General features: G+C 40.2%; 1 protein-coding gene and 1 long non-coding RNA gene across 6 annotated transcripts in view; one reads left to right on the forward strand and one right to left on the reverse strand.

The window, feature by feature from the left end:
• BTBD3 (BTB domain containing 3) overlaps window positions 1-8640 on the reverse strand; it is a 38407-nt gene extending 29767 nt beyond the window's left edge. Inside the window, exon 1 of one of the 4 annotated variants that reach the window (XM_033185599.1) lies at window positions 8414-8640. In XM_033185599.1, the coding sequence (XP_033041490.1) occupies window positions 8414-8600 (187 nt within the window). In that variant the 5' untranslated portion in view covers window positions 8601-8640. Of the gene's footprint in view, window positions 1-7892; window positions 8326-8413 lie in introns of those variants that run through there. The other 3 variants (XM_033185601.1, XM_033185600.1, XM_033185602.1) reach the window with 3 other exon arrangements.
• LOC117068455 overlaps window positions 6943-14476 on the forward strand; it is an 81722-nt gene continuing 74188 nt past the window's right edge. For both annotated transcript variants that reach the window (XR_004431130.1, XR_004431129.1), the window contains exons 1-2: window positions 6943-7032; window positions 9946-10092. This is a non-coding gene — a long non-coding RNA (uncharacterized LOC117068455). The remainder of the gene's footprint in view (window positions 7033-9945; window positions 10093-14476) is intronic.

The following is a 14476-nucleotide window of genomic DNA, read 5'->3' on the forward strand; positions in this document are numbered from 1 at the left end:
GATTTCAAAATCACCTTAGAAGTGATTTCAGCAAGAACTTCATAGGTAAAAAGGCTAGAAGGGGCCATGAAAGATGTCCCAAACAGCAAGAAGACATTAAAAAGGGGAGGGCAAATGGTTATTGCCCACATTAAGGGACAAAATATTGCAGACTGGTTAAAAAACAAAATATAGTAACAGTATATCACTGATATTTACCAGGGAACCAGGTATGTTTTGAAAACCTCCCAGGTGATACCATGCCTACTCTTGATTAAAAACTGAAATATAAAGAGAGAAGATTCCAGAATACAATTCACATAATTCAGATGTGAATCGGGGCACTTGGCTAGGCTTTTTTGTCAGTTAAGTGACCTGGACCTATCCATTAGTACAGTTTAGTACTTCACAGAGAGCACCCTATTTAATTCTCATAACCACTCTCTGTATTATTATCTCCATTATGAATTATAAATGTTCTTGAACTTCTCCCTTGCTGGTGGGATAAGTCAATATAAGATCTACAAATGCTAAAACACTATGCATATGTTGCTTTATGGGAAATTCACTGAAAAAAATGGAGAAGGTAGACTACATTCATTCATTCAAAAAATATTTACTGAGCATATTCTATGTGCTAGGCACTTGGGACACATTAATAAACATATTCACCCTCAAGGAATTTATAGTCTAGCAGAGGTAGGAAAGAGAGGCAATTCACAAAATAAATAAATAAATAGTAACTTAGACGGTAATAGATGCGATAGAAAAATAAAATGCAGAGCACTGCAAGAGACATACAGGATGCAGATTGCAATTATAACTAGAGTAATCGCACAGACAAAATGCTATTTTAGTGAAGACCTGAAAGAGATGAGGGAGTTGACCATGAATATATCTGGGAGCTGGGGGGTAGGATAAAATATTATAGGCAGAGGAAGAAATCCAGTGCAAAGACCTAAAATGAAAATGTGCTTGCCATGTTCAAGGATTAGCAAGGAAGTAAGGACGGCTGGAATGGAAAGCGCTGAGTGGGAGATAAGTGGGAGAAGAGGTCAGTTAGTGAGAATCAGATCATGTAGCGCTTTATTTTTAATTTTTGTTTCCTTATTTGTTTTGAGACAGAGTCTTACTCTGTCCCCCAGACTGGAGTGCAATGGCACGATCTCGGCTCACTGCAACCTCCACCTCCCAGGTTCGAGAGATTCTCCTGCCTCAGCCTCCCGAGTAGCTGGAATTATAGGTGCATGCCATCACGTCCGGCTAATTTTTGTATTTTTAGTAGACGTGGGATTTCACGATGTTGGCTGGGCTAGTCTTGAACTCCTGACCTCAAGTGATCTGCCCACTCCGACCTACCAAAGTGCTGGGATTACAGGCGTGAACCACCATGCCCGGCCCAGATCATGTAAGGTTTTATGAATCATTGTAAGAAAACTGGCCTTTATTCTCAGTGACATGGAAGCCACTGGAGGGGGTTTTAAGCATAATGTGACTTGTGTTTTTAAAAGATCACTCTGATGTTAAGCTGATAGAAAATTAAAGAGAAGCCAGGGAAGGAAAAGGAGACCAGTGATCTGTTAGGAGGCCACAGCAATAATCCAGGCAAGAAATGCTGGAGACTTGGACAAAGATGCTGGTAGTACGGATGGGAAAAGTAGTTAAACTGATTCTGGAGACATTTTGAAGATAGAACAGCAGGATTTGCTGACAACCTGGAAATAAGAGTTGGAGAGAAAGAGAAGAGTCAGGAGGATTCCACGTTTTGTTTTGTTTTTGCTTAAATAACCTGAAAAAAATGGAGCTAACACCCATTAGGTTGGTGCAAAAGTAATTTGCCTTTAACGGCAAAAAACCACAATTACTTTTGCACCAACCTAATAAAATGGGGCAGGCTACAGGTGGAGTAGGTTTGCAGAGAAAGATCAGAAATTTTGTTCTGGTCATATTTAGGTTGAAGTACCTTTCACATATTCATGTTAAGAAGTCAAAAAAGTAGTTGGAGATGTCTGAGGTGGAAATATACATTTAGGAGTTTTAAGTAGCTGCACAGTATTTTATTAAAGCCCTGTGACTATTTGTGCCAACAGGCTGGCAAGAACTGGGCCTTGGCACATTCTAAATTCATAGGCTGGTGAAAAGAGAAAACCAGCACAAATTTAAAAACAACTGAAAAGAAACTAGAAGGACAGTGGTATAGAAGGAAAGGCAACAGAGTGTGGTGTCCTCAAGAAACAAATGAAGAGAGAATATTAAAACAGAAGGAATAACAAATTACATCAAATACTGCCAACAGGTAAAGATGTGACTTGAGTGTCAGATATAACTTGGAATATTTGCTTGTGAAAAATCCCTAGTGACTATCTCCTATACCACCACAACCAAGACAATATGCTCATGCATTGAATATGTTACACTTCATTCTTCCCAGGCATTCAACTTGTTTTTCTAAGGAGCCATCCATAAGGAAAATTTTGATCCAATTTAATATTTGGGACTCAAATCAGTAGACTTTTTAGAAATACCAGTTGATAAACTGCAGATGCTAATGATCACTTGCTAATATTCAATTCCCATGTCTTAAAAACATAAAATTACCTCTAGGCAACTTGGAAATGAAAGGACAGATTTTCTTTGTCCTGATGAAGAACTACGATAAACCAAAAAGCCAATATTCTACTATTCTTTCTCCTACTAAAATAAAGAACAACAAAAAGTTTGTACATTATCACCATTACTATTCCATAATGTTCCAGAAACATGTTCCAGAAACTTGTTATAACGTTACAGAAAGCTAAATCTAGTGCAAACTGCCACCGAACCAAAATAAAAGTTTTAACTATTAAAAGTAGATAAAAGTGTCATTATCTGCTACTGATTATATAACTTGGGAACATACAAAAATAAACTGCAAAGCTTTTAGCATAAGTGCCAGCTATAAAATAAATACACCAAAATCAACCACCATCTTAGTCTACCAACAGCCAATCTGAAAAGCCCATCACAAAGTAACAAAAACAGATACCTAAGAAGAACTCTAACAGGAAACATTAGGACTCAGATGAAGAAAACAACTCTGCTGAGAGATAAAAGGTCTGAATAATCTTTCATGACCCTTAAAAGAAACACTGATTACAGATGGCAGTCCTTGCCAACAAAACAAAATGCAACATGATCCGGTATTTTTTTAGTTTAAGGATTCATCTTCCAAGCCTTCCAGATTAAGATGGCAAATTTAACTCACATATCCAATTACACCCTTCCCCTAAACTCCAATTAAGTGACAGTAAGGGATCTTTCTAGAAGACGTAGAGACCCAAGGACTTAAAGAACTGAAATGGAAACTACAAATCATGAAAGTAGAAAGCATACGGACAAGTGGCAACTGTCTCAGCCAACTTGAGAGAGGGAATGCTATACTAACAGTGAGAAAAGCCGGGAAGAACTCACTCCAGTCTACTCAAAAGACTGAGGGTAAAAGGCCGACAGGTTAAAATAAGATTAGTAAAAGCTGTATGAGAAGCTCTAAAATTCCAAGATGCCTTCCCCACCTCCTCACTGTAGACCATTGGCAGACAACCCTAGAACCCAGCAAGACTAGAGATTTGGTCTTGGAAGAGTAGGTAAATAGGTAAGTCTGCATGGTGAACCTTCTCCAAAGTGACTACACAGAGAATGGTGAAACACCAGCCAGACTCCTCTGTGAACAGTGGAACCTACACTCTTTCCTCAGTGCAAAACTTTACTGGAAGACCACTCTCCGATCAGCCCAAGAAGACCCTACAAACGGCCCCAGTGAAAAACGCAGGAGAAACAGTGAACAGTCCAAAGTAGCTGCCACTGGAGAGGGAGAGTAAGGGATGGGGAAGAAGAGGCAGATGAAAGACCATTTATTTTACAATAAGCCTCTTAGACTTTTAAAGCCGTGCATGTATTAAATACAATAATCCTTATCTGAAAGGACAGGTACATATAATTGTAATGTTAAAAGGACAGTGTGACTTGCTCTGCCAGATATTTCTAAGTATTCTAAATCTATGATTAAAAAGATGTGGCATTAAGACTAGAGATCACCACACAGATGAGCAGACCTAAAACCGAAGCAGACCCCAGTTAGTCAAGATCTTAAAAAACAATAAAGACCACAAAGCAAAGAAGAAAGGAGGAACTAATTAACAAACAGTGCTGGTATAACTCGCTAACTAGGGAAAAGGAGGAGGCGGAGGCCATATAGGAGTGCTTCATATCCACGTACAATTATAGAATTAAATGTAAAAAGATCTACTATATTTCCATTTATCTCACCTTTCAGATAAAGATTATTAAATTTAATACTTGCATACAGTTTTAAAGTCTAAAAGCCCTATTGTAAAATGAGTGGTCTTCCTCATCGCCTTAGTCTCCCTCCTCTCCCCAAGGCAGCCACTTTTGACTGCTTACTGCTTCTCCTGAATTTTTCACTGGGGCCATTTGCAGGGTCTTTCTGGGCTTTCCAAGCATGAACAAATACAAGGAAAAAAATCATACAGGACAAGGTAGAGACCTGTTTATACAGAAATAAAAGTATTTTATTGTTTGAAAAATGCCAAAAACTGAATTAAATAATGGCCTGCGACGAAAAAAAAAAAAAACACTAAAAATACAATAAAGGTGCAATCTTTTTTATCTAAAACAGGTATGTCATTTTTTAAAAATCACCACTTAAAAGTAAAGTAGGCAAAGTACCAGAAGAGAGAGCTCCCAAAAGAAAAACAATAATAAAAGATTATAATTTTCAATAGTTACCAAAAAACTAAAAGATCATATTTTTATAGAAAAATCAGGAAAGATGATGAACACTGGAGTGCTGACACACTACAGGTAGACCATACATTCTGTAAGGGAATGTTACAGCATAAGCAATTTGGCAACAAGCCACAAGAGTCATAATAGAGTTCACCTCTGCCCCAGGATTTCTACTGCTATAAATGTAACCTGAGTAAGTCTGAAATACTTAAACTTTCAGACAAGGGCATTTTTCTCAGCTCCACCTGTGTGTCCACTCTTACTTACTGAGCCTACATCCTTTGGTCGACCCTGCTGGCCTTCCTCTACTTAGTTCATTCCATCTCACCAAAACTCTATGATGCAGGCACCATGACCCTTATTCCAAGGAAATGCGATTAAAGAGGTAATTAAGGTTACTTAGGAAGTGGCCATGGTAGGACTTGCAACCAGAGGGTTTAATACTGTATTCTCAGCCACTACAAATAAAAATAATATGTAAAACAACAGAAAACTAGTTCAATAAACTTGCATGTATTCATCATTAAAAACCTTATTTTCAAAGGGTTTATGCAAAAAGGAAACATCTCTAATATTTACTTCATACTAAATAAGAGAGGAATATTTAAAACTACAGATAAAATTAAAAGCCAATTTTGTTTAAAAGTATGTCTGTGCAGACAAACAACAAGGGTAAAATGGAAGCACATCATCTAATTACCAGTTGTTTCTTTCTGGATGATGTGACGGTGATTTTTACTTTATTTTTTTCAGTGATTCCCAAAATGTCTCCCAATAGGAAATACTTTTTTACTTAATTTTTTAAAGGAAACAAAGCAACAACAGAAATTCTCAACTGTATTTGCTTAATTTGAATAAACAACGGATACGTCGATAAATGTACATTAATGCACACCTTCAAGGAATTTGAGACTGGACAACTATGTTGAAAGAGATACTAAATTGAAAAGGCTTAAAGGTAATTTTTAAATGTGTGATGAAAGAAAGGAAGATTAGGTGAGAGATTAAGGAAGATTAGGTGTGAGATTACTATTTTAGCAGCGCAGAATCACCGCTGGAACTACAAGGTCCATCACATGAGAGGGGTTTCCACCATTATTCCTTTCTCATAGTAAATGGGAAAAATTCACCTTACAGAATTTGCTTGATAGCCCAGTTAACAGAAATTTAAACAGCACTAAAATCTTACTAAAATAGATTTCAGTAAGAGAAAACCATTTCAACGTCCAACACAAACTCAAAAATCATTGGAAACCTAAAGGCATTTTGGAATTGACTAAATTCTGGTAACTTACAGAGCAAAGTTTAAAAGATTTTTTTAAAAAACAATTAACAAATATGTAAATGACCCATTTCTGTACTATTTTATTCAGAAGAGTTTTAATAGTTCCTTGCAAGGCAAAATGGAATTAGATGTCTATAGAAGACCTATTTTGAGCGTTAAAAAAAAATGAACATTTTTTCAAATTGATCTTTGGATGCATGTGTTTCAGCAGGTGAATGTGTAGCCTAATTGTGCCTTTCCTTTGTTAAAGTATAATATTACAAGCTGCTTTAATATTTTGTAAAGAATGTTGACAGAGTACTTTCTAGGAACAAAACAATTTAAAAGCTAATAATAACATTTTTGCCACAGATTATCGGGCAGAGTACTTTCTAGGAATAAAACAATTTAAAAGCTAATAATAGCATTTTTGCCACAGATTATCAAAAGTTTTCCGCACAGATGTGGAGTTATATTTCACTTTTTAAATTTTTAAATATAAGGTGTAACTTAGGACTTTAGAGAAATAGTGCATACAATTCTTAGGCATGTGCACCTCCAAGAAAACGTGCTAAAAAAAAAAAAGAAAAGAAAACATTGTTTCCACTTCATTTTGGAAGTCTGTTAAACAAGTTATCAATGCAAGTATTGGAAAAGAATGAAAAATCAAGAAAGAACATAGCTGCTAGTAGTCATCATCCCATACAACGGCATTAATAAATAATCTGTAAGTATCTTAGAAAGAAAATCTTGGAACTGTATAAGCTCACCCTTACCTGCGCTGAGGCCAAGAAATGAAAAAGGGTGATTCAAAAATCTTCTGAAAAGGAAGAGTCCTATTCAGAAACCCAAGGGTAAGAGGACCCGCCCACTTCCCCTGGAGGACTCGTTGCTATGGGAACCCGCAGTAACCCTGTAAAGCCAGTAACCTACGGGGAAGAAGATCCTCCCCGAGGTTAAAGTTAAACCAGGGGATCTGGCGGAGGGTTCAGTGGAGGACTGAGGTAGGGTTAAAAGAAGGGGAAAGCCCTTGGCTGGGCATGGGGTCAGTGAAAGCGGGCTTAGTAACCCCAACAGAAACTCAAAACAGCACTTAGAACAATTGTTTTGAGTGCTAGAGTCACATTATGGTTCATAAAGTTTGAACCATTAGAGACACTTCCCGCCCTCCCTGGTGGGAAACAAACCCCCCTTTGTGAGTTCCTGTCTAGGAAAATGAATTTGAGTTTCATCTCACCAATTACAAACTGCATGCTACTTACTATGTGAAACTAAACTCTTGACTTTCGTACATTAAACCAGTATTTCCAAACTCAGCTGCGCGATCACCTGGGGATCTTTAAAAAACACACTGTGTTAATTGGTCTGGTGTGCGATTAGGCATGAAGAGTTTTAAAACTCTCCAGCGACTCCTCTGTGCAGCCAAGTTTGGGGAAACCGTATTACAGGATTTGGCGAGATGGCGGGGAGTGTTTAAAAAAGAAAAAGCACCGTGATCTCCCTTGGTCTTTTGAGGCCTAATAATAGAATTAGCTCGCTTTCAGCAGGCACACACAGGACAATGGGTTGCTTGATAAATAGGGATCCCCAGCAGGCCGGAACAATACTTTCTTTGAAAACGCCAGGAGGTACAAGCCTTCTCTTCCCAAGAGAGCAAACATCCTTCTTCCCGAACACCAAACTTATACTCTATTTTAAGAGCAAACGGGCCACGAATGCCACTCAGAACTCGGAGGACGAGTTCCAGCCTCAGGAGGAAGCCGCCCCCGCCATCGCCCGCCGCCACTCGCTGGGTTGCCGCGGCGCTTGAGGCCGCGCAAACCCGGAGCGTCGGTCGCCGGAGTCCCCTCCGGACCCTGCATACCGCGCGCCCCGCCGGCAGCGCCTCAGGAAAGTTACTTAGGGGAAGTTTGCTCCGCTTCCCACCGCGCGCCTCCCCGGGAGAGGGGCGCGGCCCCCGCCACCTGCTAGGCGCCAAGGCTTCCCAACCGCGCCCCCTGCTTGGACCTCCGCCACCTCCGGGGTCGCGCACCCCGCGGGCGTCCGCAGTGCCAAGAGGGCTCGTGCGCCCCTCCCGGGGTCCCTCGGCTGAGGCGGCCCTGCCCCTCCGCCCCGGGCACCAGGACCACCGCACGGGCCCGACGCGCCCCACTGGGACCCCCTTCGGAAGCCAACCCGCACGGCGAGCGCCTCTCGAGCCCGGGGGGCGGATATGGGATCCACTGGACCCCTGGCTCCGAGGCCGACCTGCGGCCCCCGGCGCAGCCTCTCCTCGCTTCGCTTGGCCCCTCCGGCCGGCCGCCGGGCGCGCGCCCCTGCCCGGGCGGTCCCGCGCTGCGCACGCGCGGAGGCGCCGGCCCGCTCGCCCGCGGCGCCCTCACTCACCGCCCGCGCTCCTCCTCGCCTCGGGCGACGCAGCCGTCCGCCGCCTTGCCCTGTGCCCGCTCCTCAGGCCCCGGCCGGGGCACTCGGAGATCCAGCGCCCGGCGGGCTTGGCGGGCACCCGCACGCAGGGCACGCTCTGCGGGAGCGAGCGCGCGTGCCCGAGCACCGGGAGGGAGCGGGGCAACATGGGCGGTGCTCCCGGAGGCGGCCCTGGATACGGGGCATGCGCAATGTCTGCCCTTTCCTAAAGTAGGAGTGAGGAGTGGGCGGGAACCCTGGCCTGGAGGAGGCGGGGAGGGTGGAGGAGAGCCAGCACTCCCCCATCTCTGAGAGACGACTTCGTCCTTGTCCCACAAACTGCATTTTTTCCCTCTGGGTCATTCATCAATGAATGTATTAAGCATTTATTGAACACTTGCATTGGCAGAGCGGATGTGCGGGATACAGGGCATTCTCCGGTAATAGGGGGCCGAATGCATTTGGCTTTGGGGCTCCTTTTCAGGCGCTGATGCCAGCCCTCTCTCTAACAGATAAGGAGGGTGCATAAACAGAGGTCTCGTAATACCTAACGACTACACTATTCAGTGATCTGGGGAAGGAGAGTAGCTGCTGGTTGGGTTAATCATGAAAACTTAAACAGCATATGAATCCACGCACCCTGTCGGGGACAAGTTTAATCTGAGTGTATTGTTCTTAGTGAAAGATGAAAACGGCGGCCGGAAAGGTAGTTTCAGCTCATCTGGAAATAATCTTTAATGCTTAGCACGACTTCACCCTTATTCCATGGATAATTGAGAGGCACGGAAGAAGGGGAGAAGGGGAGTCTGGTGGTGGCTTGATTAAATGCAAAATTTAGGAATATAAAGTGAAGGCTAGAGATATGAAATGCTGTAGTATATGTTCTAGGTAAGAAGTAGTAGGATCCTAAGTTCAAGGGTTGGTATCAGGCATGGAAAGGGTCGAAAAGTTTCCAGAGACTGTGAGGGACAGAATGACGCCCTTATGTCACTGGGTAGAGAGATGTTTATCATGACAGGCGCCTACTTCATTAGATTAGATCATCATCCTTGGCAAAATGTGTATCAGTGGATAAATTAGACCTATACAATACTGTTAGGACCAGTAGATGCTTCTTTTAGCATGAGTTTGGCCCTGGGAGAACATATTTCCGCTCAGTTGAAAAACCATTAATTTGAGAGACAATATATATATAGTGAAAGACACCTAGGCTTTGGAAAACAAAAACCCCTTTGATAAAGTCCAAATACCTCATAATAAACTATATTGTCCAAATTAGTTACTATCTGTGAGCCTTCCTGTGTTCATCTGTAACACGAGATCATAATATTTACCTTGTGTAATGGTAAGTTTTATGTGTCAACTTGGCTAGGTTATGGTATCCAGATATTTGGACAAACATTAGTCTAGATGTTTCAGTGAAGGTATTTTTTAGATGAGATTTACAATGAAATCAGTAGACTTTGAGTAAAGCTGATTACTCTTAATAATGTGTATGATTTTCATCCAATCAGCTGAAGACCTTAGTAGAAAAATGCTGACTTCCCCTAAGCAAGAAGGAAGACTGGCAGCAAACAGCCGTTGACTTGCACCTTTTGCCTGAGCCTGCAGCCCGCCTACCTACTCTGCAGATTTTGGGGTTGCCAAGCCTCCACAATCATGTAAGCCAATACCTTAAAATAAGCCACAGTCATACAAGCCAATACCTTTCTCCTTCTCTTTTTCTCGCTCTTAAACTGCAAAAACAAAACAAAACGAAACAAAAAAACAGACAGCAGGTCCAAAATCGAGTCACTCATACTAGTGTCACATAACCAAACCAAAACTTGCATTATTTCCTTGCAAGATCTGACCTTGTGAGAAATCAGAAGAGAGATAACAGTGAAATCCAATTAGACCAACAAGATGTTGCTTACATCTGTAGAAGAAAAGTAACCTTTAAATGACCAACCATCTATTTGCTCTTTTTTTCTGCTTTCTTCTTCTTTTTTCTGCTGATAAAACTCACCCACTCTGTTTAGCTCATCAGAGTTTCTTTCTAGTTTGTAGACTGGATGCTGCCCAGTTCATGAATTGCTAATAAAAGCCAATCCGATTTTTGAAACTCAATTTGGTGAAATTTTTAAATTGACATATATTTAAAATAGATACACAGATACATATCCATCTGTTGCCTCTGTTTCTCTGGAGAACTCTGGCTAATACACCTTGAAAGGTTGTGAAGATTATGTAAATTAATTCTCATCTGAAAAACAAGCATTATAATCTTTCATTTGTGAGGCTGTAAAAAATTAAACACAAGTGCATGAAGCACCCAGTTTATAGCAGAGTCTGAGTAAATGATAGCTACTATTACTTGTGAATGAACACTGAAGGGAAAAAACAGACAGAGATAGGATAGATATTAGCACTTTGAAAGCCTTTTCTCAGTTCACTGGGTAATAAATATGTAAAAAACAGAATTAAGAGGTAAAAGAACATTTTGGTGTCCCTAGCTCTGACACACTAAAAATGTGATAAATATTGCAATTACTTGCAAATAAATTCCTTAAGAACCATTAACTAAAGATAGACTCTAGCTGTACTCTCCAACACCAAACATGCAAAGCAGCGATATGAAGTCATATCTAAACAGTTTACTCCAATTTGAGTTCCAGTTGAATTCAGTCTGCTTGCTACTAGGAAGGAGAAACCTGGAAGGAGCTTACTTTTGAAATAATTCCCAATGTCACAGAGTAGGTGCATGCTAGAGCACTCAATCAATGTGTTTGTTGAATAGGCTTCTGGATGAGCTAATTGTTCTGGGGAGCATGCAGAAGTGCTTAAAATATTCCATTTATTCTACAAATATTACCAGTTTTTATGTACTAGGCAGCATCCTGCCCTCAGAGAATTTATCAAATAGCATAGAAAAATGCATAACTGTAACTATAATTTAAGGCAGAATGTGACAAGTGCCTTCAGGGGAACATAAATGGTTGGGCCAATTGTACCTTGCTCAGGTAGTTAATGCTGAGGGCTCACTTTCCTAATCATGTCTCCACAGTGGTTCCCAGCTTTGCATATTTTCTTATGGTGAAAGCCAATAAAATACATGAGCATCTTGTAAATATGTTTTGAGCAAAGTTGGTAAATATCAAGTCAACATTCTCATTCCACTGACTCTTTTGCTTCTGAGTTCACATTCAGAGGGTGAAGCAGGAGAAGCACAATCCATTCAAATGTAACAGTTTATCATTTTCTTCCTCATTATTTGTCTTGGCTGTTTCATTTAAGGCAGATTTAACTTAAGAGTGAAAAACAAAAAATACAGATAATTTTTTCTGACTTAATGAAGATTTGTGAGCAAAATACATAAAAACTAATATGAAAATAGCAAAAGGAGGGGCTTAGATTTATGAAAGGGTGATGAGTGATTGAGCTGGAAACCATTAACCAGGGGGACGAAGATGATGATCATGTTTGTCCCATGACCAGCGTTGTCACAAGGTGACTCCTTTTTTCTTTTGGCTGACAACGGAATACTCCACCATGCCTAAGTACAAACAAACTCCAGGAGTGACAAAAACTAATGATTTGGGGAAAATACACATTTTAGTATATTTTAAATAATGAGAAAGGTATTTTATTATGAGAATTTGTGAATATATTAATTTTACAAGTTTTGCCACAGTGACTTAGGAAATAAATGTATCTGGAACTAAAGGAAGCCCTGTACTACAAAATAAAATGTTTTAGAAATGGAAAGAAATGGTCTCAAGCCATAGATGATAATTCTCATCTGATGTTCCATGAAAGAGTCATATAAGCAAAGTGACCCCCAAATGCTAAAGAAGCCGAGAAGCCAAAGAGAAGGCAGACAAATTTAGTTTGTCGGTGTTGATGGATTTATTCGGGAACTTAGAGACAGAAGCATGGCCTTAGGCAGCCACAAGACAAGTAGATCTCTGCACCTGTTACTCCCCAGACCCAAGGTTTATCTACTATAGGGAAAAGGTATACATATTCCAGCAAGACAATGAAAGGCAGCTCTCCAAAACAAGAAAGAATGCTATGTGTGTCACAATCTCTAATTTGTGTGATAACATCAAGGTTGCTTTACTCTAAAAGCAAGAGTAGAGTTTCTTACACTAGGGACAGTAAATAAAGTAGCAATCAGGTGGTGTTCACGGGACTAGGGATGATCAGAATTTAACACTGTAGATTAGCATCCAAGATGGAGCCACTTTTGTCTCCATACCTGATGAATAATAGGATGATACTAGGAGATGTGAAATAAGTTAAAATATATCCTGGGCCAGAGTTTTATATATAAATATAAATATGTATATATATATATATATATGTGTGTGTGTGTGTGGTGTGTGTGTGTGTGTGTGTGTGCTAGCTCTAAATGGTTTAAAATTAGACTGAAAATAGAATTAGCTCTACATTATTCATATGCAGCATTCTCCCTTTCATGGTCTTTCTTTTTACTGATGCTATTCAAAAACATTCAACCACATCAGTGTCGCAGGTAGACTGTTGTCCACTCAATAAAGAGAATGGTAATGTAGGGGTTTCTTAGAGCAAATGGTTCCCAACTTTTAATGATTAGATTTACAACTTTTGGACTTTATGGTGGTGTGAGTTCAGTAGAAACTGCAATTTGAATTACAGCCTATTCCCAGGCTAGCAATATTTGGTTCGATACCCTCTCACTATGCTGAGAAGTCAGCCACAGCTCCCAGTCAGCTACTTGATCACAAAGGTAACAACTGATACTCTACAGTGTACTACATTCTGCAAATTACATGATATATTAAACACTTTATTATAAAACGGTATTTGCGTTAGATGACTTTGCCCAACCCTAAGCTAAGTGTTCCGAACACATTTAAGATAGGCTAAGCTAAGCTATGATGTTTGGTAGGTTAGGTATATTAAATGCATTTTCCAATTACTATGCTTTCAACTTACAATGGGTTTCTTGGGCTGTTACTCCATTGTAAGTTGAGGAACATCTGTGGAAAAATATTTGATCATGAAAAAATCTGAATTTAATAAAATGGTTAGCAGGAACAATATTGATTATTGTTTAGAGGTTCTATCTCCCTTTTTCCTTTAAGATTTTATTCAGCAAGACTGGTTCAACTTAAGCAAATCAATAAACAAAATCCAGCATATAAACAGAACCAACAACAAAAACCACATGATTATCTCAATAGATGCAGAAAAGGCCTTTGACAAAATTCAACAACCCTTCTGCTAAAAACTTTCAATAAATTCGGCGTTGATGGAATGTATCTCAAAAAAATAAGAGCTATTTATGACAAACCCACAGCCAATATCATACTGAATGGGCAAAAACTGGAAGCATTCCCTTTGAAATCTGGCACAAGACAGGGATGCCCTCTCTCACCACTCCTATTCAACATAGTGTTGGGAGTTCTGGCTAGGGCAATCAGGCAAGAGAAACAAATAAAGGGTATTCAATTAGGAAAAGAAGAAGTCAAATTGTCCCTGTTTGCAGATGACATGATTGTCTATTTAGAAAACCCCATCGTCTCAGCCCAAAATGTCCCTAAGCTGATAAGCAAATTCAGCAAAGTCTCAGGATACAAAATCAATGTGCAAAAATCACAAACATTCCTACACACCAATAACAGACAAACACAGAGCCAAATGATGAATGAACTCCCATTCACAATTGCTTCAAAGACAATAAAATACCTAGGAATACAACTTACTAGGGATGTGAAGGACCTCTTCAAGGAGGACTACAAACCACTGCTCAGTGAAATCAAAGAGGACACAAACAAATGGAAGAACATACCATGCTCATGGATAGGAAGAATCAATATTGTGAAAATGGCCATACTGCCCAAGGTAATTCATAGATTCAATGCCGTCCCCATTAAGCTACCAATGAGTTTCTTCACAGAATTGGAAAAAACTATTTTAAAGTTCATATGGAACCAAAAGAGACCCCACGTTGCCAAGACAATCCTAAGCAAAAAGAACAAAGCTGGAGACATCACGCTACCTGACTTCAAACTATAGTAC

Source organism: Trachypithecus francoisi, unplaced genomic scaffold (genome assembly GCF_009764315.1).
Source record: "Trachypithecus francoisi isolate TF-2019V2 unplaced genomic scaffold, Tfra_2.0 Lachesis_group21, whole genome shotgun sequence".
Lineage (NCBI taxonomy): Eukaryota > Metazoa > Chordata > Mammalia > Primates > Cercopithecidae > Trachypithecus > Trachypithecus francoisi.